Raw genomic sequence first — 27572 nt, forward strand, 5'->3', positions numbered from 1 at the left:
TTCAGAGCTTTAACTTTAATGCATAATTAACACCTAAACTGAAAATCTCATATGTACTATTCAATTAAAAAAAAAGTTTGAGTGCTTCATATATGCCAAGCATCATGCTAGGTAATGGGGTTACAACAATGTAATGTGTTCACAGGGTATTAGAGAAAGATCAGAATTAGCTTTTATAATTTTAATGTAATTTATTTATAAAATTTTCAGAATAACTGTTAAGTGCCCTGTCTGTCAATTAATGCTTCTTTAAATCATAGTATTGATGGTAGCATTAAGAGACTTTCTCATGATACTCTTTAAAATAATCTTACAGCCCAAGAGACAATGAAGATATTATCTCTGAAAAAGAAGAAAATATTTTATCTTCATCTTTGAAGCATCTAGAGTTCACTGAAGAGAAGAATCTTGATGTAACCAAAGAAACAATGTTACCTGAGAATGTTGCATATCTCTCTAATGCAGATTTAAACAAAAGAAGAAAAGAAATAAGTGATATGAATCCTAGCATTCAAAGTGCTTTAATTCTGGAAACTCCACACATGTATTTTTCTGACTCTGAAAGCAAACTACAGGCAACAGACAAAAGTGAAAAAGAGCAAATAGAAATGGTGGCTGTAAAAGGGTATAGTAAAACTGACACAGATAGTTCTATGGAGAGAGTATCACCTAGTACTTGCTGTAGTGAAAATAATCAAGAAGACTGTGATCTTGCAAATACTGGACCACTTCAAAATGAAAAATCCTCACCTGGTGAAATAGTGGAAGAAAGAGCAACAGTAACGAAAAAAGCCTTTGGGAAACAAAAAAGCAAATCGACTTTGGAAAAGTTCCCAAGACATGAGCTATCAAATTTTGTTGGTGACTGGCCAGTTGATAAGACTATTGGTCAGAGGACAAAAAGGAACAGAAAAACTGAAAAAACTTCATCTGTACAAAGCGACAAAAAGTATAATTACCCTCAGTCACACAAATTAGTTAACAGTGTATCTGTGAATACAGATTGTGTCCAGCAACGAGGATCTCCACATGAAAGTGTAGAGGATGGCAGAAAGTCACAGTGTGATGATGCTTCAGAGCCACTCAATAGCTATAAATATGATGCTTATAAAAATATTGACAAAAACTCATTCAACATTATGGGTGACTGGCCTTCATCTGATTCTTTAGCTCAGAGGGAACACAGATCAAGAATGCCAAAGACTGGTTTAAGTGAGCCCAACCTAGAAATTGGAACAAATGACAAAATGAATGAAATATCCTTATCTACAGCACATGAGGCCTGTTGGGGCACAAGCTCTCAAAAACTAAAGACATTGGGTAGCTCCAATCTAGGAAGTTCTGAAATGCTACTCAGTGAAATGACCTGTGAGAGTCAGACTTGTCTAAGTAAAAAGAGTCATGGGCAACACACATCCTTGCCTCTTACTTTTACCAATAGTGCACCAACTGTTTCTGGAGTAGTAGAACCACACACGTTAGCTGAATGTCAAGAGCAAATGCCTAAGAGAGACCCTGGAAAAGAAGTAGGCATGTGCACCCAGACTGAACCACAGGATTTTGCTCTTTTATGGAAAATAGAAAAGAATAAAATTAGCATTTCAGATTCTATCAAAGTATTAACAGGAAGATTAGATGGATTTAAGCCGAAAGTTTTCAATATTAACACAAAATCAGACGTTCAAGAAGCAATTCCATATAGAGTAATGTATGATAAAAGCACGTTTGTTGAAGAAAGTGAGCTTACCAGTGCAGATGAATCTGAAAATCTTAACATTCTTTGTAAACTGTTTGGATCCTTTTCATTAGAAGCCCTGAAAGACTTATATGAGAGGTGTAATAAAGATATTATTTGGGCCACAAGCCTTTTGTTGGATTCTGAAACTAAGTTATGTGAGGATACAGAGTTTGAGAATTTCCAAAAATCGTGTGATGGATCACAAATTGGGCCTTTTTCTCTGGGGTTGAATTTGAAAGAAATTATTAGCCAAAGAGGAACTTTAGAGAATTCTAATTCTCCTGTGCCAGAGTTAAGCCATGGGATTGGTATTAGTAACGCTGACTCACAGTCTACTTGTGATGCAGAAAGAGGAAACTCAGAGCAGGCGGAAATGAGAGCTGTCACTCCTGAAAACCATGAATCGATGACAAGTATATTTCCCAGTGCTGCTGTGGGTCTAAAGAATAATAATGACATACTTCCTAACAGCCAGGAAGAACTTTTATATAGCAGTAAGCAGTCCTTTCCAGGTATTCTAAAAGCTACTACTCCTAAAGATATGAGTGAAACAGAAAAAAACCTAGTAGTCACAGAGACTGGAGACAACATACATTCTCCTTCACATTTCTCTGATATTTTTAACTTTGTATCTAGTACTTCAAATCTTGAATTAAATGAAGAAATTTATTTTACTGATTCTCTTGAAATAAAGAGAAATGAAAATTTTCCAAAGGATTATGTGAAATTTTCAGATGAAGAAGAATTTATGAATGAAGATGAGAAGGAAATGAAGGAAATTCTAATGGCAGGAAGTAGTTTATCAGCTGGAGTTAGTGGGGAAGATAAAACCGAGATATTGAATCCCACTCCAGCGATGGCCAAATCTCTGACCATAGACTGTCTGGAATTGGCATTACCCCCTGAACTGGCTTTTCAACTTAATGAATTATTTGGTCCTGTTGGTATTGATTCAGGTAAGGAAAAAGTAAATGACAATGTGTGTGTCTTTGTGTGACTAGACTACAGAGGGTTCTATTTTGTGTTTTTTTTTTTCTGAGATGGAGTCTCGCTCTGTTGCCCAGGCTGGAGTGCAGTGCCTCAATCTCGGCTCACTGCAACCTCTGCCTCCCAGGCTCAAGTGATTCTCCTGCGTCAGCCTCCAGAGTAGCTGGGATTATAGGCATGTGCCACCGTACCTGGCTAGAGAGTTCTATTTTGATTGTAAAATTATATTCTATGTTAACTGAAATGCAAAAGTAATTTTATGTTGCCTAACTTCACATAGTGCCTTATTTTTGACACATTTCTGGAGGACTTTAAAAAATACAATAGGAAGAAATAGAGAATATTTATATGGAGTTTGTATTTATCCCATACATAGTTTGAACGTTTTCTCTGGTATTTACTTCACACTTAATTGTACGGATGAACCTTTTAAAATCCTTTGGTGCTACTCCAGATACATTTAAGACAAGATTAATTTTTTAGAACATATTTATTGAAAAGTCTTGACTAATAGAAATGAATAAAGTAAACATATTTAGACTCATGGAAAGGAATAACTTAGATTTACTGTGAAGCTTTGTATAACTGCAGTAGTCAAGAAGTGTGAAGACAGTAACATAGCATATAACATAAATAAAAGTACTCTAAGATTTAGTAAATAGAAGCATAAGTTAGGAATTAATAGTACAAGTTAGTTTTGTGATGCATAAGGTGGTTTAGTATGTTTTCTGCAAATATATAATGAGTAATGATTACATTTTCTTCCCTCCCCCTTCCCCCACAAGGGTCTCTAACAGTTGAAGATTGTGTGGTTCATATAGATCTGAATCTGGCGAAAGTGATTCATGAGAAATGGAAAGAATCTGTAATGGTTGGTAGGCTTCTTTTTATAAAGAGCTCCTTTTTTGTCCATTTTGAACCTTTGAATTTCAGTAAAATCTACCACATAATATTAAGGAGTTCTATTGAATTTTGGCTTTGAGATGGAAGAGTTCTATTGAATTTTGACTTTGAGAGAGAATGAACTTGTACCATTTAACAGATTACTGTCTTTTTTTTCCTCTCTTTTCAGTAGTTTAAGTATTTCCAGACAGCCAAATTATATAATTAGCGATGGAGCTCATTGTAATTGTTGATTTTTTTTTATATCTTTTTTCTATTTTAGAGACAGTGTCTAGCTCTGTTGCCCTGGTTGAGTGCAGTGGCACAATCATAGCTCACTGCAGCCTTGAACTACTGGGCACACGATCCTCCTGCCTTAGCCTCCAGAGTAGGTAGGACTATACAGGTGCCTGCCACCACACCTAGGTAATTTTTTTTTTTTTGTAGAGGCGAGGTCTCACTATGTTGCCCAGGTTGGTTTTGAATTCCTGGCTTTAAGTGATCCTCCTGCCTTGGCCTCCCAAAGTGTTGGGATTATAGGCATGAGCCACTGTGCCTGACCTGTTTTTTTTTTAAGAAAATAATTATAAACAGTGAGTTTTTCACTCCCAGAATTAAAGACTTCAATGCTGATTGGTTAAATTTCAAAGACAGTTTTTAATTTATTTAAAAATTTTTTTCAGACCATTCTTCATAACAAGAAATTTTTTTTTTAAATGCAGTATTTTTACCATTTTAGAAGTGGAAAAAATATGTAGCTGTAGTCATACTTCATAATTTTTATTATCTAACTTTATTGTTTTACTTAGATTGAGTAAGAATGGTTTACAGTTATACAAGGAGAAATGATTTCTAGAGAAAAATAATATAACCTTGTATCCTTGTTTACTAATGCACTCCCTGTTTGCCAATCTCTTGCCTGGCTTTTGTGTTTAGGAGCGACAAAGACAAGAAGAGATGTCTTGTGGCAAGTTTATGCAAGGTAAAGCACATGTTTTTATTTCTAATGTCTTAATGTTGAAATTTGGTGTGTGTGTGTTTGAATTTTAACTCATTCTAAATTACTTCCACAAAATACGGTACCCACAAATTTTGATTTGCAAATAACAGTTTTATTTATTTATTTATTTTTTTATTTAGAGATGGAGTCTTGCTCTGTCGCCCAGGCTAGAGTGCAGTGGTGCCATTTTGCCTTACTGCAACCTCTGCCTCCTGGGTTCAAGCAATTCTCCTGCCTCAGCCTCCCAAGTAGCTGGGACTACAGGTGCGCACCACCACACCTGGCTAATTTTTGTATTTTTAGTAGAGACGGGGTTTCACCATATTGGTCAGGCTGGTCTTGAACTCCTGACCTCAGGTGATCTGCCCACCTCGGCCTCCCAAAGTCCTGGGGTTACAGGCATGAGCCACTGCGCCCAGCCAGTTCTTTAAAAATATTTAATATTTTATTGATATGAAATAAAATAAAACTTAAAGGGGAAAAAAGCCCCTATAATGTATATTGAACTTTCATGAGTGCTGTGGAACACCTAGGGTATGCTCTCAAAGCATTTCCTGTTGAGGTTTTGCTCTGCATGAAAGAAAACTTTTGGTTTGAGAGCAACAGAGTGTTCATGTGTTTGATCAAGAACATCATTGAAATATTACTTGGTTATTCAAAGTTTTTATTGATGTCAGTATTGTTAAACCACAAAACCCAGCCTGCTTTTTGGTACATCCTGCCAACTTGAAAATATTTGATTCCAGATGACTTCTCTTAGATAGCGTTGTCTTCAGTGACTGTTGCAGGGTGGCAGACCTGTTATTAAGCATCCTCCTTTTGTGCCTGAGTTCCTCCACATGCCTCTGTTGTCCAGTCCACACTGGGACCAAGGCAAGGAGTTTCACCTTGAAGATTCTTAGGATCCACTTTGGTCCAGACCTGTGCTCATGTCATAGCCTCAAGAGCTACAGCTGATGTAGGGATAGAGGTGCCCAAAGGATGGTGTGCAAATGCCAGTGTCTATTGTTTCTTCACTCTCTAGGGCAGCAGAGGAATGTATCAGAATGTGTTGATACTCCTCTGAGAAGTTGAAATGTTACACATTAAATTCTGTTGTTGTGAACTTCCTAGAATGTTCAGTTCCTTATTTTGAATATCATTTGCCCACTCTTTATTGTGTGCCTTCACTGAGTTACAGGTTTGCCAAAGTAATCGATCTTCTTGGTCCTTAGAATGGGTGGCCAGAGCTGACTGTAGCTGTTATGGTTGCTCACTTCCAGCTGGCTATAACTTCCTCTATTTACCAGTGTCCTGTATACGTGTCACTATGTTTTGGGTTGATATGATATGAAAAAGAGTGGAAAGCATTGAGTCAGTTTAAAATTATACACAGACTGGCCGGGTGCGGTGGCTCACGCCTGTAATCCCAGCACGTTGGGAGGCCAAGGCGGGCGGATCACCTGAGGTCAGGAGTTCAAGACCAGCCTGGCCAACATGGTGAAACCCCCGTCTCTACTAAAAATACAAAAACTAGCCAGGCATGGTGGCGGGCGCCTGTAATACCAGCTACTTGGGAGGCTGAGGCAGGAGAATTGCTTGAACCTGGGAGGCAGAGGTTGCAGTGAGCCGAGACTGCGCCATTGCACTCCAGCCTGGGCGACAGAGCAAGACTCCATCTCAAAAAAAAAAAAAAAATTATACACAGATCATTACTCTTTTAAAATATTGCTGCATTAACACATACTATTTCTTACTTGCAATGACGTGAAGATGTATTTTACAATTTCAGAGTTGTGTTATATTTACAAACTGAAAATTAAAAAACTGTTTCCTTGGTCTCTGAGGTAAATATAACAGAGTGAATAATGTTTAATTTATACATTTATTGTTGAGAGTATGACAGTATTTATACTACTTTGTAGATCCTTCCTTGGTTGGACATACTGGGCTTGATAATCCCGAACAAAAATCATCTCAGAGAACAGGCAAAAAATTACTGAAGACTTTAACAGCATCTGAAATGCTACCTTTATTGGATCATTGGAATACTCAAACTAAAAAAGTATCACTCAGAGAAATAATGTCAGAAGAAATTGCCTTACAGGAAAAACATAATTTGGTATGAATTAATATAAATATTAAGCTACTGTCTCTGATTCTGGTTTATTGTGTATGTTTACTTTGTGATTTTTTCAAAGTATTTTCTAGTCTAGAATTCATATTTAACCTGATTGAATTTAATGTTAAAATTGAAAAATATTTTAAGTATAATTTGAAGCTGGAGGTTTTTGCTTCAGGGAAATTAGTTAATACTCAACTATAAGCCATCCATGTTAAGTTTGTGTTGTTTTAGATTTAACTGTATAGGTGATTGAGCTGCATCTTTCTTTTTCTTTACCTTTTTTTTTTTTTGATACATCGTCTTGGCTCTGTTGCCCACACTAGACTACAGTGGCGTGATCACAGCTCATGGAAGCCTTGACCTCCAGGGCTCAAGTGATCCTCCCACCTCAGCCTCCTGAGTAACAGGGACTACCATGCCTGGGTATTTTTATTTTATTTTTTGAGATGGAGTCTCGCTCTGTTGCCCAGGCTGGAGTGCAGTGGTGTAATCTTGGCTCACTGCAACCTCCATCTTTCGGGTTCAAACGATTCTCCTGCCTCAGCCTCCCAAGAATCAGGGACTACAGATGTGTGCCACCATGCCTGGCTAATTTTTAGTAATTTTAGTAGAGACGGGGTTTCACCATGTTGGCCAGGCTGGTCTCAAACTCCTGACCTCAAGTGATCCACCTGCCTTAGCCTCCTAAAGTGCTGGGATTACATGCATGAGCCACCATGCCCACGAATTTTTGAATTTATTATAGAGACAGTTTTGCCATGTTGCCCAGGCTGGTCTCGAGTTCTGGGGTCAGTGATTCACCTGCCTTGCCCTCCCAAAATGCTGGAATTAAAGGCATGAGCCACTGTGCCTGACCGGCTGCATCTTCTTCTTTTTTTCTTTTTTTTAATTTTATTTGTTTGAAACAGGGTCTTGCTCTGTTGCCCAGGCTGGAGTGCAATGGTACAATAAGGCTCACTGCAGCCTCAACCTCCTGGGTTTAAGTGAGCTTCCTGTCTTAGACTCCCAAGTAGGTGGAACCACAGGCATGTGCCACCATGCCTGGCTACTTTTATTTTTTGTAGAGATGGGGTCTTGCCATGTTGCCCAAGCTGGTCTTGCACTCCTGGGCTCAAGTGATCCTCCTGCCTCAGCTTCCCAAAGTGCTGGGATTATCAACATGAACCACCATGCCCAGCCAGCTGCATCTTTTTCAGCTTTTAATATTTACCTCTATTTTTTATTTCTATAAAAACATGAAGGAAATCTTATTTAAAGATAATTATATATATTAGTAATAAGAAATGTCTATCTTACTATTAAAGATGTCTATCTCTGAGAAAATATATATATATATATTTTTGAGATGGAGTCTCGCTCTGTTGCCCAGGCTGGAGTGCAGTGGTGCAATCTTGGCTCACTGCAAGCTCCGTCTCCCGGGTTCATGCCATTCTCCTGCTTCAGCCTCCTGAGTATCTGGAACTACAGGTGCCTGCCACCACGCCTGGCTAATTTTTTGTATTTTTTAGTAGAGACGGGGTTTCACCGTGTTAGCCAGGATGGTCTTGATCTCCTGACCTTGTGATCCACCTGCCTCGGCCTCCCAGAGTGCTGGGATTACAGGCGTGAGCCGCCATTCCTGGCCAAAACAAAATATTTTAGAGAAAAATTTTAGAAACTTATGAGTTTGAATTAAAAAAATTACTCTTCCTTTTCAAATAGAACCTTCACTTTGAATTTTATTTTTGGTCTTTATTTCAAAATATCTAAATATATGAAGCCATACTTGCAGTAGATTTCATTTGGATTTCATCTTACTCTTTTCTGGAATTCTGAAAATTAGTATTAAAGAATTCCAGGTCAAAAGGGAAAACATCTTAGAGGTTATTTAGTCTAATTCTCAAGGGAAAAGAATAATTCTTAGATGGTGTTCTTAAAACATTTTAACACTTTCTTATTCGTTTGACTGCACAAAGGAGCACCTTTATATTTGGCTGTAATACATCCAGTTAAGGCATAGGGATTGCTCTACCTTCATATTTATTTTTTAAATTTATCTTGGTTAACTAAATTAGAAATATACTGCCATTCCCATCTTTGTATCCTAACGCAATCCAAGGAATAACCTCTTCAGTAGATCTTAAAATTTTAGTGTCCTGTCAAATAGCCTCTTCAATTAATATATGTATTAATTTGAGGCAATGCATTTTCTTTCTTCTTTCTGTTTTTTTTTTTTTTCTTTTTTTTTGAGTCTCGTTCTGTCACCCAGGCTGGAGTGCAGTGGTGCGTTCTTGGCAACTGCAACCTCCACCTCCTGGGTTCGAGTGATTCTCCTGCCTCAGCTTCCCAAGTAGCTGGGATTACAGGCATGCGCCACCATACCCAGCTAATTTTTGTAATTTTAGTAGAGACAGGGTTTCACCATGTTGGCCAGGCTGGTCTTGAACTCCTGACCTCAAGTGATTCGGCTTCCCAAAGTGTTGGGATTACAGGCATGAGCCACAGCACCCAGCCAGCAATGGATTTTCTTTAAAAAAAAAAATAAATAAATAAAATAAGGAAAGCCTAACACTTAGGCTTAAATGGTGTGATACTTTCTATTGAAATGCCATTTTCCACTATTAAAACTTGTCTTTACAGTTCTACCCTCCCTTTAATATCTTGATGTAATAGGTGAACAAATGAGCATCTTTTGACTTCACAACTTTCTCCTTTTTTTTGCTATCAGTGATTTTTGCTTGTTTTTCTTTTTCTTTTCTTTTTTTTGAGACACAGTCTGGCTTTGTTACAGGCTGGAGTGCGGTGGCACCATCTCAGCTCACTGCAACTTTGCCTTTTGGGCTCAAGCCATCCTCCCACCTCAGCCTCCCAAGTAGCTGGGACTACAGGTGTGAGTCACGATGCCCTGCTAGTTTTTATTTTGTTTTGTTTTGTTTTTTTTTGAGACAGAGTCTCGCTGTGTTGCCCAGGCTGGAGTGCAGTGGCACAGTCTCGGCTCACTGCAACCTCCACTTCCCAGGTTCAAGCGATTCTCCTGCCTCAGCCTCCCAAGTAGCAGGAATTACAGGTGTCTGCTACCACGCCCTGCTAATTTTTGTATTTTTAGAAGAGATGGGGTTTCACCATGTTGGCCAGGCTGGTCTCAAACTCCTGAGCTCAAGCAATTCACCTGCCTCGGCCTCCCAAAGTGCTAGGATTATAGGTATGAGCTACCACACCTGGCCTTTTCTTGTTTTTCTGTAGATTGGGTAATATAATAGAAGCTGGTTGGCTTTGTCCCAAGGATACCCACCTTTACCTTCACATGCAGCCTGAGAAAGATAATTTTTTTTCTTTCTTTTTTTTCTCAAATAGAGATGAGGTCTTGCAGTGTTGCCCAGGCTGGTCTCGAACTCCTGGCTTCAAGCAGTCCTTCTACCTTGGCCTCTCAAAGTGCTGGGATTGTAAGTGTAAATGACACTGCACTCAGCCAGATAATTTCCTGATGCTGTCCTCACTCTTTGTCCCCAAAGGAGAAATATACTTTGTATATGTTTTTTAAAGCAAAAAATATAACTTTAGACATAATATATGAATAGAATAATTAATTTTAAGATGATTAAGGTTACAAGGTTTTAGTTCATTGATGAAACCTCAGAATTTATAGTTTAGAAACTTTGACCCGATAGATTGGTAGAAAATCTGATGATTGAATTTTTTAGTAAGTTTAGATTACATGCATATCTTAAGTAAAATGTGAAATATTTTAATTTATTTTTTTTTGAGGCTGGGTTTCACTCTGTTGCCCATGCTGGAATGTGCAGTGGCGCAATCTCCTGGGCTCAAGCAATTCTGTCACCTCAGCCCCTCAAGTAGCTGGGACTAGAAGCGCACATCACCACGCTTGGCCAAAAATAAAATATATTTTTAGTATAGATGGGGTTTTGCCATGTTGCCCAGGCTGGTCTCGAACTCCTGGGCTCAAGCGATCTGCCCACCTTGGCCTTCCAAAGTGCTGGGATTATGGACATGAGCCACTGCACCCAGCCAGAAATATTTTAAATTCTTCAGGTAGCTTGTTTCCATCACTCTTGTTGCATGTTCAGCTTTATCACTCCTTTTTAGTCATATTGTCACCTCTTGTGGTTTCTCTTTTATTGCTGTTTGGTGTTATAAATGGCCTAAGTATGGTTAAGCTCTAAAATAAATAACAATTCTAGCATTTTCCCAGATTATTTTGTTTATTTATTTTTGATACAGGGTATCACTCTGTTGTCCAGCCTGGAGTGCAGTAACTTCATCTGAGCTCACTCTAGCCTTGACCTCCTGGGCTCAAGCCATCCTCCCACCTCAGCTGGGACTCTTGCCATCACACCTGGCCAGTTTTTAAAAAACAATTTTATGTAGAGATAGGGTCTTGCTGTGTTGCCAGGTTGGTCTTGAACTCCTGGGTTCAAGGAATCCTCCTACCTCAGCTATTGTAATTTTTAAATTTAGGAATTTTCAGTCATTTTATTGCCTTTGAAACTGTATAGGAAGTTATTTTTCAGACATCAGCATTTTTGTAGCAAACAAAATTATTTTGTTACATCACAATGTTTAAGAATATTTATTATCATCTTAGGTTAGAATTAAAATAGCATATTTTTAGGAAAGTTCTTTTTGTCTGACAGTTTAGAGCAGATCCAAATATGAAATGTGAGTAATAATATAATTCTTATACAGTTATTTTGGAGTAAATATATTTGTGAAAAACTGAAAAAAAACCAATTGTGAATTCCAAGATTTCTGTCAATCTGAATTTGCAGCTTGTTTGTACACTGTAGTTTCTGCCCATTGAGGAGAATATGTTTTGAGGACGATGTTCACAGCATCACATAGTGTCACTTTTATGAGGACCCATGGGGAAATTTCTCTCAGGTCTCAGTACCAGAAAAAGCTGTACTTCTGAGCAACTGGTTTGTTTTTATTTTATGGACACTGAGAATCTTTGTTTTCCCCTTTGCTTTGGCCACTAAGAGTCTCAGAACTAAATTTGTGGCCTACTTGTAGCAATTGTGCAGGATTTTGTGGCATGCATTTATATACTAATACTGCTAGCCTTAGCTTATATTTTATCTTTATTTTCTCCGACTTCATTAATTTTTATCCTGTTTATGTGTGTGTATGTATATATATGCCTCTATATCTTCATCCTTTTAATGATTCAATGTGTTGGATATACATGTGTGACAGTATGTGTATATATATTTACATACAGATGCCCACACATACATGTATACATGTGATTGTGTGTGTGTGTGTATATTTATAAGCAACTTCAAATACTTTGCAAAAAATGAGATATAAATAAATAGTGCAAGAGTACTCGTATTACTAATTTCAGCCTTTAATCCTTAAAGAAAGTCTGTGATTGCTTTTAAATCATCAGTAGTTTTGCAACAAGTTAACCATGCCTTTGGTCAGTGTTTCTAGTATTACACATTTCATCTTGAACATGATTTTTATGTTTTTGTTTTAGAAAAGGGAGACCCTTATGTTTGAAAAAGATTGTGCCACTAAACTAAAGGAGAAGCAGCTCTTTAAGATATTTCCAGCCATTAACCAAAATTTTCTGGTGGACATTTTCAAGGACCACAAGTGAGTGCTAGAAGGATTGTCTGTAGTTTCTACTCTGATGTCACTGAAAGCATATGCCATGTTTATTTTTCTGATAACAAAAATAATGTAAGTCTACAGTAGTCTCTCCTAATCTGTGGGTATTATTCCAAGACCCACAGTGGGTGCATGAAACCATGAATATAGCAAACCCTCTATATACCCTCTATATACTATGTTTTTTTCCTGTAAATAAGAATTGATTTACAAATTAGGCACAGTAAAAAATTAACAACTATAACTAACAATAAAATAGAGCAATTATAACAATATATTGTAATATAAGTTATGTAAACATGGTCTCTCTCTCTGTGTCTCAAAATACAGTTGTCCTTCAGTATCTGGGAGATTGGTTACAGGACAGAAAATCTTTACCATTATTGTTTCTGAGTTTTATGTTTTATTTAGGGAGTCTGTTATGTCCTAATATTATAAAAATTTTTCTTTATTATTTTAAATGTCTACCTTTTTATGTATGTGGTATGAGGTAGAGATTTATAAATGAGCTAGAGATTTAACTTGTCTTTCCAAATGACTAACCAAATGAATGGATCATCTTTGCCCACTTATATAAAACATAACCAGTAATTCTACATCTCCAAATATATATTTTAAGGACTTTAATTCCATTGAGCTATTTGTTAGATCCTGAGTTGCCACCGTGTTGTTTTAATTATTGTAGTGTTATGTTAGGTATATCAGGAATGCTCTGGTTTGAAAAATACATACTTTTGATCATGTATTTTTCTTAAATTCTTCACAAGAGCTTGTTTTAAATAGGTACTTTTTGAGAATCTTTTGAGAATCTAATATAGATTTTGATCTTTAGTTTATTAATATATTTCATATCAATCACAATAATGGATTTCTGGAATAAAACCTACTTTACTTTCAGATTTTTTTTTTCCTTTAATGCAGGTAGGAATTGATTTACTAATTCATTGGTATTTTTACAATAGTAATGAAATGGTGTTGGTCTGTGATTTTTTTTTTCTGTTCCTGGGCTATTTTTGTCAGATTTTGGTTTCAGTGTTTTATTTGGTGTCAGGCTTAATAAAATAAACTGGCAGCCCGCCATTTTTCCCTCTGCTGTGGAAAGTTTAAAGAACTTAGTACCTTGAAGGTTCTGGGCTTGTACCTTCTCAGAGAGAGAATCTTGGTTTATTGGTCAAAGTCTATTTTATGCTGTCTTATCATTTATTTTTTACTGATATCTTTCTCTTAAAATTTGTTAGTATATTTTCAACTCTGGTTAGTTTATTTCCTTTCAGTCTTTAATAACATACATTTAAGGTATGAATTTTTCTCTATATGTTTTGATTTTGATACATATTTTAATTTTCATTATTTTCTAAATCTCAAATTTTAGTTTGATTTTCTGTTTACCCTGGAATTTCTTTCTCCTTTTTTTTGAAACAGAGTCTCACTTTGTCTCCCAGGCTGGAGTGCAGTGGCACCATCGCGGCTCACTGCAGCCTCCGCCTCCCGGGTTCAAGTGATTCTCCTGCCTCAGCCTCCTAAGTAGCAGGGATTACAGGCGCACACCACTACGCCTGGCTAATTTTTGTATTTTTAGTAGAGACAAGGTTTCACTATGTTGGCCAGGCTGGTCTCGAACTCCTGACCTCAGCTGATCCACCCACCTTGGCCTCCCAAAGTGCTGGGATTACAGGCGTGAGCCACCTCCCCTGGCCAATTTTTAAGGCATATAAAAACATGAGTGAATTTTATGTTTAGACTTGGACCCCATTCCCAAGATACCTCATTATGTATATACAGATATTCCAAAATTTGGAAAGATCTGAAATCTCAGCCACTTCTGATTCCAAGTGTTTCAGATGAGGAGTAGTCAACATATACTTTTTTGTGTGTGTGTGTTTGTGTGAGACAGGATCTTGCTGTTGCCCAGGCTGGAGTGCAGTGGCACGATCTTGGCTCATTGCAGCCTTGACCTCCTAAGCTCAAGTGATCCTCCCACCTCTGCCTCCCAAGTAGCTGGGACTATAGACACGTGCCACCATGCCTGGCTAGTTTTTGTATATTTTTTGTAGAGATGGAGTTTCACCATGTTGCCCAGGCTGGTCTTGAACTCCTGAGCTCAAGGGATTCTTCCCCCATTGGCCTCCCAAAGTTCTGGGATTACAGGTGTGAACCACCGTGCCCAGCCCAGTCTGTACTTAAGAATATTTATTCTCTGCTGAGTGTGCAGAGTTCTAAATATGTCACCTAAATCAAATCTTTAAAAGTAGTATTCCAATCCCTAATTTTCTTATTTATTTTTGCTACCTAACTTGCTATTTTCTGAGAGTTTTGTGTTAAAATCTCCCAGATGCCAGAGGTTGATGCTAGCATATGGCCACTCCTGTTCTATGAGTACCTAGAGCAAGAGGCCTGAGGTGAAATAGCTCAGAGTTGTGCTTCCCCAGGCAAAGGAGGGGGCTGGGTGTGTCCTTTCTGGGTATGGTCAGTGATTGGTCAGCCAGGGCCCTCATGTTAGGTGGCTGATTGCCTCCATTTGTCTGCCAACGGCTGGCTGATTCTCTCAGCTAGCAGTAGGTTCAGCTTCATCCTAGTAAGAAGGGTAGGTGGGCTCAGTTACTACAGTATGTGCTTGAGGTGTAATCTTCTAGGGCTGTTTGCCTCAAACAACATCAGGGCTGGAGACTGACTTCCAGTAGATGGGTGATTTTAAGGCCTAGAAAGGATGTGGATAATTGTTGGTAGCATCCAGCCCCTAATACTGATATCCTTTGTGTTGAGCATATCTGAGGCAGCAAGATGAGAGGGGAAGTGGAACTGGTAGTTGCACATGGCTTCCTTTCAAGGGTTGTCTTTAATAAATTGAAGAATAGCAAAATACCACATTATTTTGGATAATTAGTTTACCAAATTTCTTTCCCTCTTGCTTTCTTGCTTCTTTCTTTCTTTCTTTCTTTCTCTCTTTCTTCCTTCCTCCCTTCCTTCCTTCCTTTCTTTCTCTCTCTCTCTTTCTTTCTTTCTTTTTTATTTTATTTTATTTTATTTTTTATTATTATACTTTAAGTTTTAGGGTACATGTGCACAATGTGCAGGTTAGTTACATATGTATACATGTGACATGCTGGTGTGCTGCACCCACTAACTCGTCATCTAGCATTAGGTACATCTCCCAGTGCTATCCCTCCCCCCTCCCCCCACCCCACGACAGTCCCCAGAGTGTGATGTTCCCCTTCCTGTGTCCATGTGTTCTTATTGTTCAATTCCCACCTATGAGTGAGAATATACGGTGTTTGGTTTTTTGTTCTTGCGATAGTTTACTGAGAATGATGATTTCCAATTTCATCCATGTCCCTACAAAGGACATGAACTCATCATTTTTGATGGCTGCATAGTATTCCATGGTGTATATGTGCCACATTTTCTTAATCCAGTCTATCATTGTTGGACATTTGGGTTGGTTCCAAGTCTTTGCTATTGTGAATAGTGCCGCAATAAACATACGTGTGCATGTGTCTTTATAGCAGCATGATTTATGGTCTTTTGGGTATATACCCAGTAATGGGATGGCTGGGTCAAATGGTATTCCTAGTTCTAGATCCCTGAGGAATCGCCACACTGACTTCCACAGTGGTTGAACTAGTCTACAGTCTTTCTTTCTTTCTTTTCTTTCTTTCACAGAGTTTGCTCTTGTTGTTCAGGCTGGAGTGCAGTGGCACCATCTCGGCTCACTGCAACCTCTGCCTCCTGAGTTCAGGCAATTCTCCTGTCTCAGCCTCCCAAGTAGTTGGGATTACAGGCGCCCGCCACCATGCCCGGCTAATTTATTTTTGTATTTTTAGTAGAGACAGGGTTTCACCATGTTGGCCAGGCTGATCTTGAACTCCTGACCTCAGGTGATCCACCTGCCTCGGCCTCCCAAAGTGTTGGGATTACAGGCGTGAGCCACCGTGCCTGCCTAGTTAACCAGATTTCAAAAAATATTCGTATATGGTCAGTTCCTCAGTATCTGGCCAATGGAAGAGGTGAGAGACATAAATAGTGTGAAATACTGAGCAGCATATAATTTTTTTGAATGATTTTCTTTAGATATTGGAACGTGAGTGTATCAGACATTTGTTGATTTGTAGAATTTCATTCTACAGATAATATAGTATCACCCTCAAGATATGACTGAATAATGCAGGGATGAGAGGTAGGGTAGTGCTTAAGTTTTTCTTTTCTGTATCCCTGCTTAGAATTTGACTAAAATCCCATGGTAAAAGTAAATGTAGAATTTGACACAATAAAAATGTCAGCTTAAAGGTCTATTGTCTGTGTTTGATGTTTGAAGGAAACCACGTATAAATCCAACAAAGGATTTAAGAAGAATAGGTGATAAAATGAAAGAAAGATTTGTTATGGCTAATCTGCCTGGAATAAAGGATTAGAAATTGAATCTATCTATCTATCTATCTATCTATCTATCTATCTATCTATCTTTTTTTTGAGACAAAGTCTCGCTCTGTCGCCCAGGCTGGAGTGCAGTAGCACCATCTCAGCCCACTGCAACCTCTGCCTTCCGGGTTCAAGCGATTCTCGTGCCTCTCAGCCTCCCGAGTAGCTGGGATTACAGGCGCGCGTCACCACACCCAGCTAATTTTTGGGTTTTTTGTAGAGACAGGGTTTCACCATGTTGGCCAGGCTAGTCTCTTAACTCCTGACCTCAAGTGATCCACCCGCCTCGGCCCCCCGAAGTGCTGGGATTACAGGCGTGAGCTACTGTGCCTGGCTGAATTACCAATATACTATCTTTTGGCATTCATTTTTTGAAAATTAGCTTTTGAGAACCTATTATTTGATAGTTTCCTTCTGATTATTCTTGATTTTTTTTTGAGATACACCATGAGCATTTAATTTCAAGGTTGAAAACTTAAAAGTAAGCCAGTTTTTCATATTCTTGTAAGATGTTTGAAGATTGCTTGTGTTAATGTCCCACACAACTTATTTTCATTTATTGACATTATATTTCTACTTAAATTTTCTACAGCTATTCATTAGAACACACAGTGCAATTTCTTAACTGTGTTCTTGAAGGGGACCCTGTAAAAACAGTTGTAGCCCAAGAGTTTGTTCACCAAAATGAGAATGTCACATCTCATACTGGCCAGAAGTCTAAAGAGAAAAAGGTATGGAGTTACTAATTTTTTTTCTACAAGGGTAGATAATTGCATATAAAAATATAATTGGTTCATTGAGTATAATAATTTAATGATTATTTCTCACCATTTTGACTAGACTGGAAATTTAACCACCAATGGCATATTTGGCTTATAATATCTGTGCACTCAAAATAATGAATTTATAGCTGATTTTTTTCTTCGTGTGCATGATAAACAGGCACTTGAATTTCTGCAACTTCTGTATAGTCTGACACAGTAGAGTATGTGGTTTAATTGAATAGCAGTAATGTGATGGGTCTTGAATATAAACGTGTGGGCAGAAATATTTAGCCTTTTGGGAAAGTGCCAAATTTTTTCCCAAAGTGGCTCTACCATTTTATATTTCCACTAGAACAGTATGAGGGTTACAATTTCTCCACATCTTCACTGACATATATTATTATTGAACACCTGTCTTTTTATTATAACCATTGTAGTGAGTGGGAAGTTGTTTTAAGAATACCGAGAATTTGTTTTAATCAGGTATGGTAAGACGTGCAGACATGGAAGTGTCGTGAAGGAAGTTTATCATACTCACAGAGTTCTGGAAACAGGAGGTATGGCTTGCTACCCAAGGCCACATGGGGAGCCAGCAGGATTGGTCAGGAGGCAGAAGGAGTAGGGGGGAAATGTGGGCAAAAGCCTGTATTTTGGTTTCTATGGGAAGGAATGGGTAAGGCAGGGTAAGCAGGTTTAGGATTGGCTAGTTTAAATAATTTCAGCAGGCTCTGGGGCATAGGGACTTCCCCTGGTTGTCTGATACTCGGGGGCAGGTGGATAGTGCCCTGGAGTGGGAGAACTCCATTAAAGGAGGAAGTTGGAGGCATAGTTTCTGGACTGGTTGGTTTCCAAATGAAAGGCGTGCTCCCAGACAGGTGTTTGTTATCTCTAGGAATTAGCTAAACCTGAGGGGCTTGTGAGAGTGGATGGAGATGAGGGGGCAGAAGGAGCAGCCTCTCTAGTGTCATGAAGGCTGCAAAAATGCCAGTGGCAGAATACAGAAAATAAAAGACATGGTTAATACAGAAATGGTGTCTTATTGTGGTTTTGATTTGCATTTCCTTGATGACTATTGATGTTGAGCATCTTTTTATGTGCTATTTGTCATTTGTACATCTTTGGAAGAATGTCTGTTCATATCCTTTGCCTATTTTTAAATTGGATTATTTGTCTTTATTGTTGAGTTGTAAGTGTTCTTTATATATTCTAGATACAAGTCCCCAGTCAGACATGTGATTTGCAGATATTCTGTCCTTTCCATAGGTTGCCTTTCACTCTGTTGTTTCTGTTGTGACACTGAAGCCTTTTAAATTTGATGTAGTCTAGTTTGTCTACTTTTGCTATGTTGCCTGTGCTTCATTGCCAAATCCAATGTCATGAACTTTCGTCCTGTATTTTCTGTAGGAGTCTTATAGTTTCAGGCCTTTCATTTAGGTCTTTAATCCATTTTGAGTTAATTTTTGTATATGTAGTGAGATAGAAGTTCAAGTTGATTCTTTTGCATGTGGATATTCAGTTGTCTTGTACCATTTGTTACAAAGACTATTCTTTCCCCATTGAATTTTCTTGGCACTCTTGTTGAAAATGAATTGACCATAGTTATAAGGATTTATTGCTGGACTCCTAATTCTATTCCATTGATCTGTATGTCTGTCCTATTGCCAGTACCACTTGTCTTGATTACTGCGGCTTCTTGATTACTGTGGCTTTGTAGTAAGTTTTGAAATTGGGAAGTGTGAGTTTTCCAACTATGTTCTATTTATTTATTTATTTTAAGAGATTTTGGCTATTCTGATGCCCTTGGATTTCCATGTGAATTTTAGGATTAGTTTGTGAATTTCTGCAAAGAAGCCAGCTAGAATTTTGATGGGGTTCGTGTTGAATATGTAGACCAGTTAACAATATTAAATCTTTCAATTCATGAAATGGAGTATCTTTCAGTTATTTAGGTCTTCTTTAATTTCCTTCAACAATGCACTATAGTTTTCAGAGTATAAATTTTAGACATCTTTTGTTAAGTTTATTTCTAAATACAGTATTTTATTCTTTTTCATGCTATTGTAAATGTAAATGGAATTATTTCTTTTGTTTGTTTTGTTTCTTTCTGGTCTGGAATTATGTCCTTTTTAAAAGTTTACTTTATTTTTTGATATTACTTTTAAATTAAAAAGAGACGAGGGTCTTGCTATGTTGCCCAGACTGGTTTCAACTCCTGGGCTCAAGCAATCCTCCCGCCTCAGCCTCCCAAAGTGCTAGGATTACAGGCTTGAGCCACCGCACCTGGCCTGGAATTATGCATTAATTTTATTTTTGGATTGTTTATTACAAATACATAGACATGCAGTTGGGTTTTTTGTATTAATTTTGTATCAGCATTAGGCTTTTTTTTTTTTTTTTGAGACAGAGACTCACTCTGTCGCCCAGGCTGGAGTGCAGTGGCGCGATCTCGGCTCACTGCAACCTGTGCCCTCTGAGTTCAAGTGATTCTCCTGCCTCAGCCTCCCAGGTAGCTGGGATTACAGGTGCCTGCCACCACTCCCAGCTAATTTTTTGTATTTTTAGTAGAGACGGGGTTTCACTGTCTTGGCCAGGCTGGTCTTGAACTCCTGACCTTGTGATCCACCCACCTTGACTTCCCAAAGTGCTGGGATTACAGGCGTGAGCCACTGCGCCAGGCCTAGCATTAGGCTTTTTTTTTTTTTACATTTTTTTTCTTTTTTTTTTTTTTTGAGACAGGGTCTCACTGTGTCGCTCAGGCTGGAGTGCAGTGGCAGGATCACAGCTCAAGCGATCCTCCCATCTCCCCCTCCTGAGTAGCTGGGACTACAGGCATGAACCACCACACCTGGCTAATTTTTGTATTTTTTGTAGAGATAGGGTTTTGGTTGCCTAGGCTGGTCTTGAACTTCTGGGCTCAAGTGATCCACCTCGGCCTCCCAAAGTGCTGGGATTACAGGCGTGAGCCACCATGCCCAGCCTTATTATTTTATTTTATTTTATTTTACAGAATCTTATCATCCTGCAATCCTTATTAATAAGACCACTCAGGGGTAAATTAAGTGCTCCCTTTTTTCTTTGAATGTTTCATTGTCAGTTAGTTGGTATTTAGGACTTAGGTAATTTTGATTTTCATATGATCTGTTAGTGCTACCACTGATGCCTCTGCCCACCTGGAAAACATGCTGTCATGGATAGATAGATGCAGCATATTATAAAAATGCAGAGTGTACACAAGATGATTATGAGACCTTATGGGCCAAATTGGCAATGAAGTTACTTCTCCCTCCTGATAATATGCAAGGCACTGTGAGTCATTATGGTAGTAGAGGGTGATAAGAAGATGTGCTTGCTCAAAGTGGGAGATGATTGGAAATATAATCAGAAAGAGAGTTTTTGTGAGTTATGTAAACCTTGGCCAAAATGTAAACTTTAAGTTATTCTGGAAATTATTTTTGCACTTATTCTCTTAAATTATCATCTGTAGTTTCAAAACTCAGACCACCAATGAACAGTTTTTTCAACTGCTCTGGTTCCTTTGGATCATGGCCCTCCTCTCTCTGGCGGTGGTGGCGACGGCTGGAGTTGGGCTGGGGGTGACTGGGTGGTGGTTTTACCTCCATTTTGAGACTGAACTCGCCTCTTCCAACTCGGAGTTCAGTATCCCTAATTGTATTTTGATAATTTTAGAGAACTCTTCAACATCTCCCAAGAGTGGTTAAAGAAAGGGTAACCTTAGCGGCATAAAAAAGTTAATGATAGTCGATAAATGCCTGACTTACAAGGTAGACGCTGGGGAGAATCTATTTCCTGAGGAGAGAGATGAAAATATACGACAGCCCAGTTTTCATGTGCGTTTTGTGAAGGTGTAAGACGTGAGTTTTTTTTTTTTAACTTTCTGTGTGTGTTACTTATTGTTTAATATCTTATAGCCAAAGAAATTAAAAGAGACTGAAGAAACACCAAGCGAACTGTCTTTCCAGGACTTTGAGTACCCAGACTATGATGACTACAGAGCAGAGGCTTTCCTTCACCAACAGAAGAGGATGGAGTGCTACAGCAAGGCCAAAGAAGCTTATCGGATAGGGAAAAAAAATGTCGCCACCTTTTATGCCCAGCAGGTAAAGTGGAAAACTGATTATATATTTTTTGTCAGTTATAATAACTAAATACTCTTGAAGCAGATAAGACACCCATATTGTGACTAGATTAAGTTATTCTGGGGAATGTAGTAGTTATATAAGTGACATAAATAAGGTATCCTAAGAAATGTATGGTTCTGAGAATTTCATCTCCTGCTGTTTTGAGCATTTGAAATGCTCAGTTTCTGTGGTTGCTTTTGCATTTACTGCTTATGTGAATTACAGTTTATTCTGACAGTCCATATTTCTGGCAGCAGAATATTAATATTGGCCATCTGAGAGTGAGATTAAAGGGGTTTTGTGCCTTCTATCATGTTTGAATTTTTGGTAATATATCACTTTCATAGTACAAAAATAACATTAATTTTTTTTGGGAAGTAAAATTTCTACCTGGGCTCATTTAACATGATATTATAAGGAACTTGCTTTATTTATTTATTTATTTATTTATTTAAGATAAGGTCTTGCTCTGTTGCCCAGGCTGGAGTATAGTGGTGCAATCTCCGCTAACTGCAGCCTTGACCTCCCAGGCTCAGGTGAACCTCCCACATCAGCCTCCCAAATAGCTGGGACTACAGGCACGTGCCACCAGGCCCAGCTAATTTTTGTATGGGGTCTTACCATGTTGTCCAGGTTGGTCGTGAACTCCTGAGCTCAAGCAATCCTCCCATCTCAGCCTCCCAAAGTGCTGGGATTACAAGTGCAAGGTACTACTTCCGGCCAGGAATCTGCTTAACTTTTTATGTTTGTGTTGCCATATGGGTTACTTCTTTGTGATTGAGCAGAGAAGAGTATCAAACTGCTATAGGCCTATGAGCCCTAACAATAGTCCTTGGGGGATAGCTTCTGGGGTAGGTAACTACAAAATGTTGAAGGTGAATGCCAAGATGAGACCCAGCATTATCAAAGGATACACAAATAATAAACCAGTGATTCCTTCTTGAGATGGTGTATTAGAGTTCTCTAGAGAGACAGACCAGTAGGATATATGAAAGATAATTTATTAGGGGGAATTGGCTCTCACAGTCATAGAGGTGGAGAAGTCCCATAATAGGCCAGCCGTAAGCTAGAGAACCAAAGAATTCAATAGCATAGCTTAAAGCCAGGAGTGTAGCGCAGTCGAAGTTCAAAGCCTCAGAACCAGGGATACTGACTGCAGCCCCCAGTCCAGGGTCAAAGGCTCAAGAGCCACCGAGAGGCAGCTGGTGCAGGTTCCACAGTCTAAAAGCTGAAGAATGTGGAGTCTGAATTCCAAAGGCAGGAGGAGAACATCTGCCTGTTTGTCTTAGCCAGCCTCCAGCTGCCCACATGGTTGGTGCCTGCCCGCATGGAGGGGAGGTCTTCTTTCTGTCCACTGACATGCAGGGCAATCTTCTCTGGAAACACCCTCACAGAGACACCCAGAAATAATGCTTCACCAGCCATCTAGGTATCCCTCAGTCCAGTCAAATTGATACCTAAAATTAACTGTCACATGTGAGGATCGTGTTTAGTTAAGTTTCCCACTTTTACGACTTTTGGTTCAGAAAATGTTAGAAAGAATGACTCAGTAGTTTAAGGACTACATTATTAAGTCACTGAAATTTACCTAAATTTTGGTGCATTCTTATATATTAAACTCATTGCATTATTTAAGATTTTAGGTTTATTATTCCCTTTTTCCCCCTTCCTTCTATTTGGGGCACTATTAACTTCCTCATCACCCAAGTAGCAAACAGCAAAACTGTCCCTTGGTGATATGTTTATGATTTAGGGTACTCTTCATGAGCAGAAGATGAAAGAAGCCAATCACCTTGCTGCCATAGAGATCTTTGAGAAAGTCAATGCTTCGCTGCTGCCACAGAATGTTTTAGACCTCCATGGGCTGCATGTGGATGAAGCTCTAGAACATTTGATGAGAGTTTTAGAGAAGAAGACTGAAGGTAGGACTGTGGTAATCACAAGTTTTCAATAGAATATATGTCTTTGCTTATATTGGTATAGCTTGCAAATTCAGGAGAGTCTGAATATGCAGGCTGAGAATATCTGTGTAACATCTGTAAATGTTTGTGTTACTCATTCTTCAAGAGAACCTTCTTGGGAAAGGATCCTCATTGGTATGATGATTAACATTTTCTTCATTTGTATTCCTGTGCTGTATTTATTAATGGGAGGGCATGGTGTAATCTGCGAATCCTCTCTGTGACTTATAAATGAGACCTTTCAGGAATATTACATATCTTTGTCCAATAGACATTTAATAAACTTAATTGATATTTCTTGGATTTCAGTTTTTCAGTAGATGCTTGATAAAATACAGAAGTAAATAAGGTGATAGGATTCTCCCACTCCAGTAGTTTTTTTGTTTGTTTGTTTCTTTTTCTGAGACATAATCTCACTCTGTTGCCCAGGCTGGAGTGCAGTGGTGCCATCTTGGTTCACTGCAACCTCTGTCTCCTGGGTTCAAGCCATTCTCGTGCCTCAGCCTCCCGAGTAGCTGGGATTACAGGCGGGTGTCACCAAGCCTAGCTAGTTTTTGTATTTTTAGTGGAGACAGGGTTTTACCATGTTGGCCAGGCTGGTCTTGAACTCCTGGCCTCAAGCAATCCACCTGCCTTGGCTTCCCAAAGTGAGCTACTGCTCCTAGCCTGACCCCAGTTGTTTTTAAACTGAATTTTGGAAATCTTGTAGAAAATCTAGAAAACAGTAAAGATTAGAAAAGAGAAACTTTAAGAGCCGTTTAAATTATTATTTAATCCAGAGAGAAGAAAACTCTTCAAGTATATAGAAGTGTTATGAAAGAATATTCTTTCTATAGAGGATGAATTAATAGTGTTTTACTCAATAAATATTTGGTTATCTTCTGTATTCTAGGCATCAAGGATAAGGTAGTGAAAAAGACACACAATCCTTGTCTTTTTTGGAGTTTATTGTCTAGTGGGGTATACCATCTAGTAGGATAGATAACAGTGAAAAAATAGTTACATAAGTAATTAGCATTGCGATAAGAAAATACAAGTTGTGGCCGGGTGCGGTGGCTCATGCCTGTAATCCCAGCACTTCGGAGGCCGAGGTGGGCGGATCACCTGAGGTCTGGAGTTCAAGACCAGCCTGGCCAACATGGTGAAACCCCGTCTCTACTAAAAATACAAAAATTAGCCAGGCATGGTGGCATGCACCTGTAATCCCAGCCACTTGGGAGGCTGAGGCAGGGAGAATTACTTGAACCCTGGAGGCGGAGGTTGCAGTGAGCCAAGATCATGCCACTGCCCTCCAGCCTGGGTGACAGAGCGAGACTCTTTCTCAAAAATAAATAAATAAATAAATAAAATAAAATAAGAAAATACAAGTTGTATTTAGGATAAATTCTAAAATCCCTACATAATATCTCTTGCTTACCTCTCCAGTCTCATCCTGTGTTTTTTTCTCCTTTTCTGTATATTTAACTACACTGTCAGTCTTGACCCCCATACTAGTTAGGCCCCCTGTTAATAACTTCTCACAGTACTCCTACCTCTCACAGTGTTTATAAAAAGCTTATTGTATAATTGGTTATTAAATACCTGTCTTTTTGGCCAAGAATTGAGCCAGTGATGATCATGTTTTTTCTTCAACACTCAAAAAAGTTTTTGAATAAATGACTAAATAATGGTAGTTATTACTCTTATTTTTTTGACAAATAAGATTGTTTATATTGAAAGTATGCAATGTGATGATTTGATAAATGTACACATTGTAAAGTGATTACCACAATGAAGTACTTTAGCACATACATCACCTATTATAACCATTTTGTGTGTGGGGGATGAGAACACCTATGACTTACTCTCATAGCAAATTTCAAGTATATGATATAGTGCTATTAAATATTATTGCCATGCTACACATTAGCTCAGCAGAATGTATTCTTTTTAAGCTTGTACCCTTTGACCAGCATTTCATTTCCTCCTCTCTATTCTGGCCCCTGGCAACTACCATTCTATTATGTTTCTATGTGTTTGGCTTTTTTTTTTTTTTTTCCCCAGGTAATGTTTTTATTTTTATTTATTTTTATTTTTTTATTTTTTTTATTGATCATTCTTGGGTGTTTCTCGCAGAGGGGGATTTGGCAGGGTCATAGGACAATAGTGGAGGGAAGGTCAGCAGATAAACAAGTGAACAAAGTTCTCTGGTTTTCCTAGGCAGAGGACCCTGCGGCCTTCTGCAGTGTTTGTGTCCCTGGGTACTTGAGATTAGGGAGTGGTGATGACTCTTACCGAGCATGCTGCCTTCAAGCATCTGTTTAACAAAGCACATCTTGCACCGCCCTTAATCCATTTAACCCTGAGTGGACACAGCACATGTTTCAGAGAGCACAGGGTTGGGGGTAAGGTCATAGATCAACAGGATCCCAAGGCAGAAGAATTTTTCTTAGTACAGAACAAAATGAAAAGTCTCCCATGTCTACTTCTTTCTACACAGACACAGCGACCATCCGATTTCTCAATCTTTTCCCCACCTTTTCCCCTTTTCTATTCCACAAAACCGCCATTGTCATCATGGCCCATTCTCAATGAGCTGTTGGGTACACCTCCCAGACGGGGTGGTGGCCGGGCAGAGGGGCTCCTCACTTCCCAGAAGGGGCGGCTGGGCAGAGGCGCCCCCCACCTCCCGGACGGGGCGGCTGGCCGGGCGGAGGCGCCCCCCACCTCCCTCCCGGACGGGGTGGCTGGCCGGGCGGGGGCTGACCCCCCCACCTCCCTCCCGGACGGGGCGGCTGTCCGGGTGGGGGCTGACCCCCCACCTCCCTCCCGGACGGGGCGGCTGGCCGGGCGGGGGCTGACCCCCCCACCTCCCTCCCGGACGGGGCGGCTGGCCCTCACTTCCCAGACGGGGTGGCTGCCGGGTGGAGGGGCTTCTCACTTCTCAGATGGGGCGGCTGCCGGGCGGAGGGGCTCCTCACTTCTCAGACGGGGCAGCCGGGCAGAGACGCTCCTCACCTCCCAGATGGGGTCGCGGCCAGGCAGAGGCGCTCCTCACATCCCAGACGGGGCGGCGGGGCAGAGGCGCTCCCCACATTTCAGACGATGGGCGGCCGGGCAGAGACGCTCCTCACTTCCTAGATGGGATGGCAGCCGGGAAGAGGCGCTCCTCACTTCCCAGACTGGGCAGCCAGGCAGAGGGGCTCCTCACATCCCAGACGGGGTGGCGGCCGGGCAGAGGCTGCAATCTCCGGCACTTTGGGAGGCCAGGGCAGGCGGCTGGGAGGTGGAGGTTGTAGCGAGCCGAGATCACGCCACTGCATTCCAGCCTGGGCACCATTGAGCACTGAGTGAACGAGACTCCGTCTGCAATCCTGGCACCTCGGGAGGCCGAGGCTGGCAGATCACTCGCAGTTAGGAGCTGGAGAGCAGCCTGGCCAACACAGCGAAACCCCGTCTCCACCAAAAAAATAAGAAAACCAGTCACGCATGGCGGCGCGTGCCTGCAGTCGCAGGCACTGGGCAGGCTGAGGCAGGAGAATCAGGCAGGGAGGTTGCAGTGAGCCAAGATGGCAGCAGTACAGTCCAGCTTCGGCTCAGCATCAGAGGGAGACCGTGGAAAGAGAGGGAGAGGGAGACCGTGGGGAGAGGGAGAGGGGGAGGGGGAGGGGGAGAGGGAGTTCGGCTTTTTTAGGTTCCACATATAAGTGAGATCATACAGGATTTGTCTTTCTGTGTCTGGCTTATTTCACTTAGTATAATGCCCTCCAGCCACATCTGTATTGTTGCAAATGGCAGGATTTTCCCCTTTTAAAAAATTTTTAATTAAATTTTTATTTTTATTTAAAAGAAATAGGAGGTCTCAGTGTGTTGCTTAGACTGGTCTCGAACTTCTGGGCTCAAGTGATCCTCCCACCTTGGCCTTCCAAAGTGCTGAGATTGCAGATGTGAGCCACCATGCCTGGCCTGAGCCACTGTGCCTGGTCCCT

General features: G+C 39.9%; 1 protein-coding gene across 7 annotated transcripts in view; it reads left to right on the forward strand.

Moving 5' to 3' along the window:
- N4BP2 (NEDD4 binding protein 2) overlaps nt 1-27572 on the forward strand; it is a 112308-nt gene that overhangs the window by 63063 nt on the left and 21673 nt on the right. For 6 of the 7 annotated variants that reach the window (XM_034958472.3, XM_063603533.1, XM_063603534.1 and 3 more), the window contains 8 exons: nt 317-2694; nt 3511-3596; nt 4544-4589; nt 6512-6708; nt 12191-12309; nt 17333-17471; nt 21434-21622; nt 23397-23565. In XM_034958472.3, coding sequence (XP_034814363.2) covers nt 317-2694; nt 3511-3596; nt 4544-4589; nt 6512-6708; nt 12191-12309; nt 17333-17471; nt 21434-21622; nt 23397-23565 — 3323 coding nt within the window. Of the gene's footprint in view, nt 1-316; nt 2977-3510; nt 3597-4543; nt 4590-6511; nt 6709-12190; nt 12310-17332; nt 17472-21433; nt 21623-23396; nt 23566-27572 lie in introns of those variants that run through there. The other variant, XM_063603535.1, reaches the window with a different exon arrangement.

The sequence above is a fragment of the Pan paniscus genome, chromosome 3 (assembly GCF_029289425.2).
Source record: "Pan paniscus chromosome 3, NHGRI_mPanPan1-v2.0_pri, whole genome shotgun sequence".
NCBI lineage: Eukaryota > Metazoa > Chordata > Mammalia > Primates > Hominidae > Pan > Pan paniscus.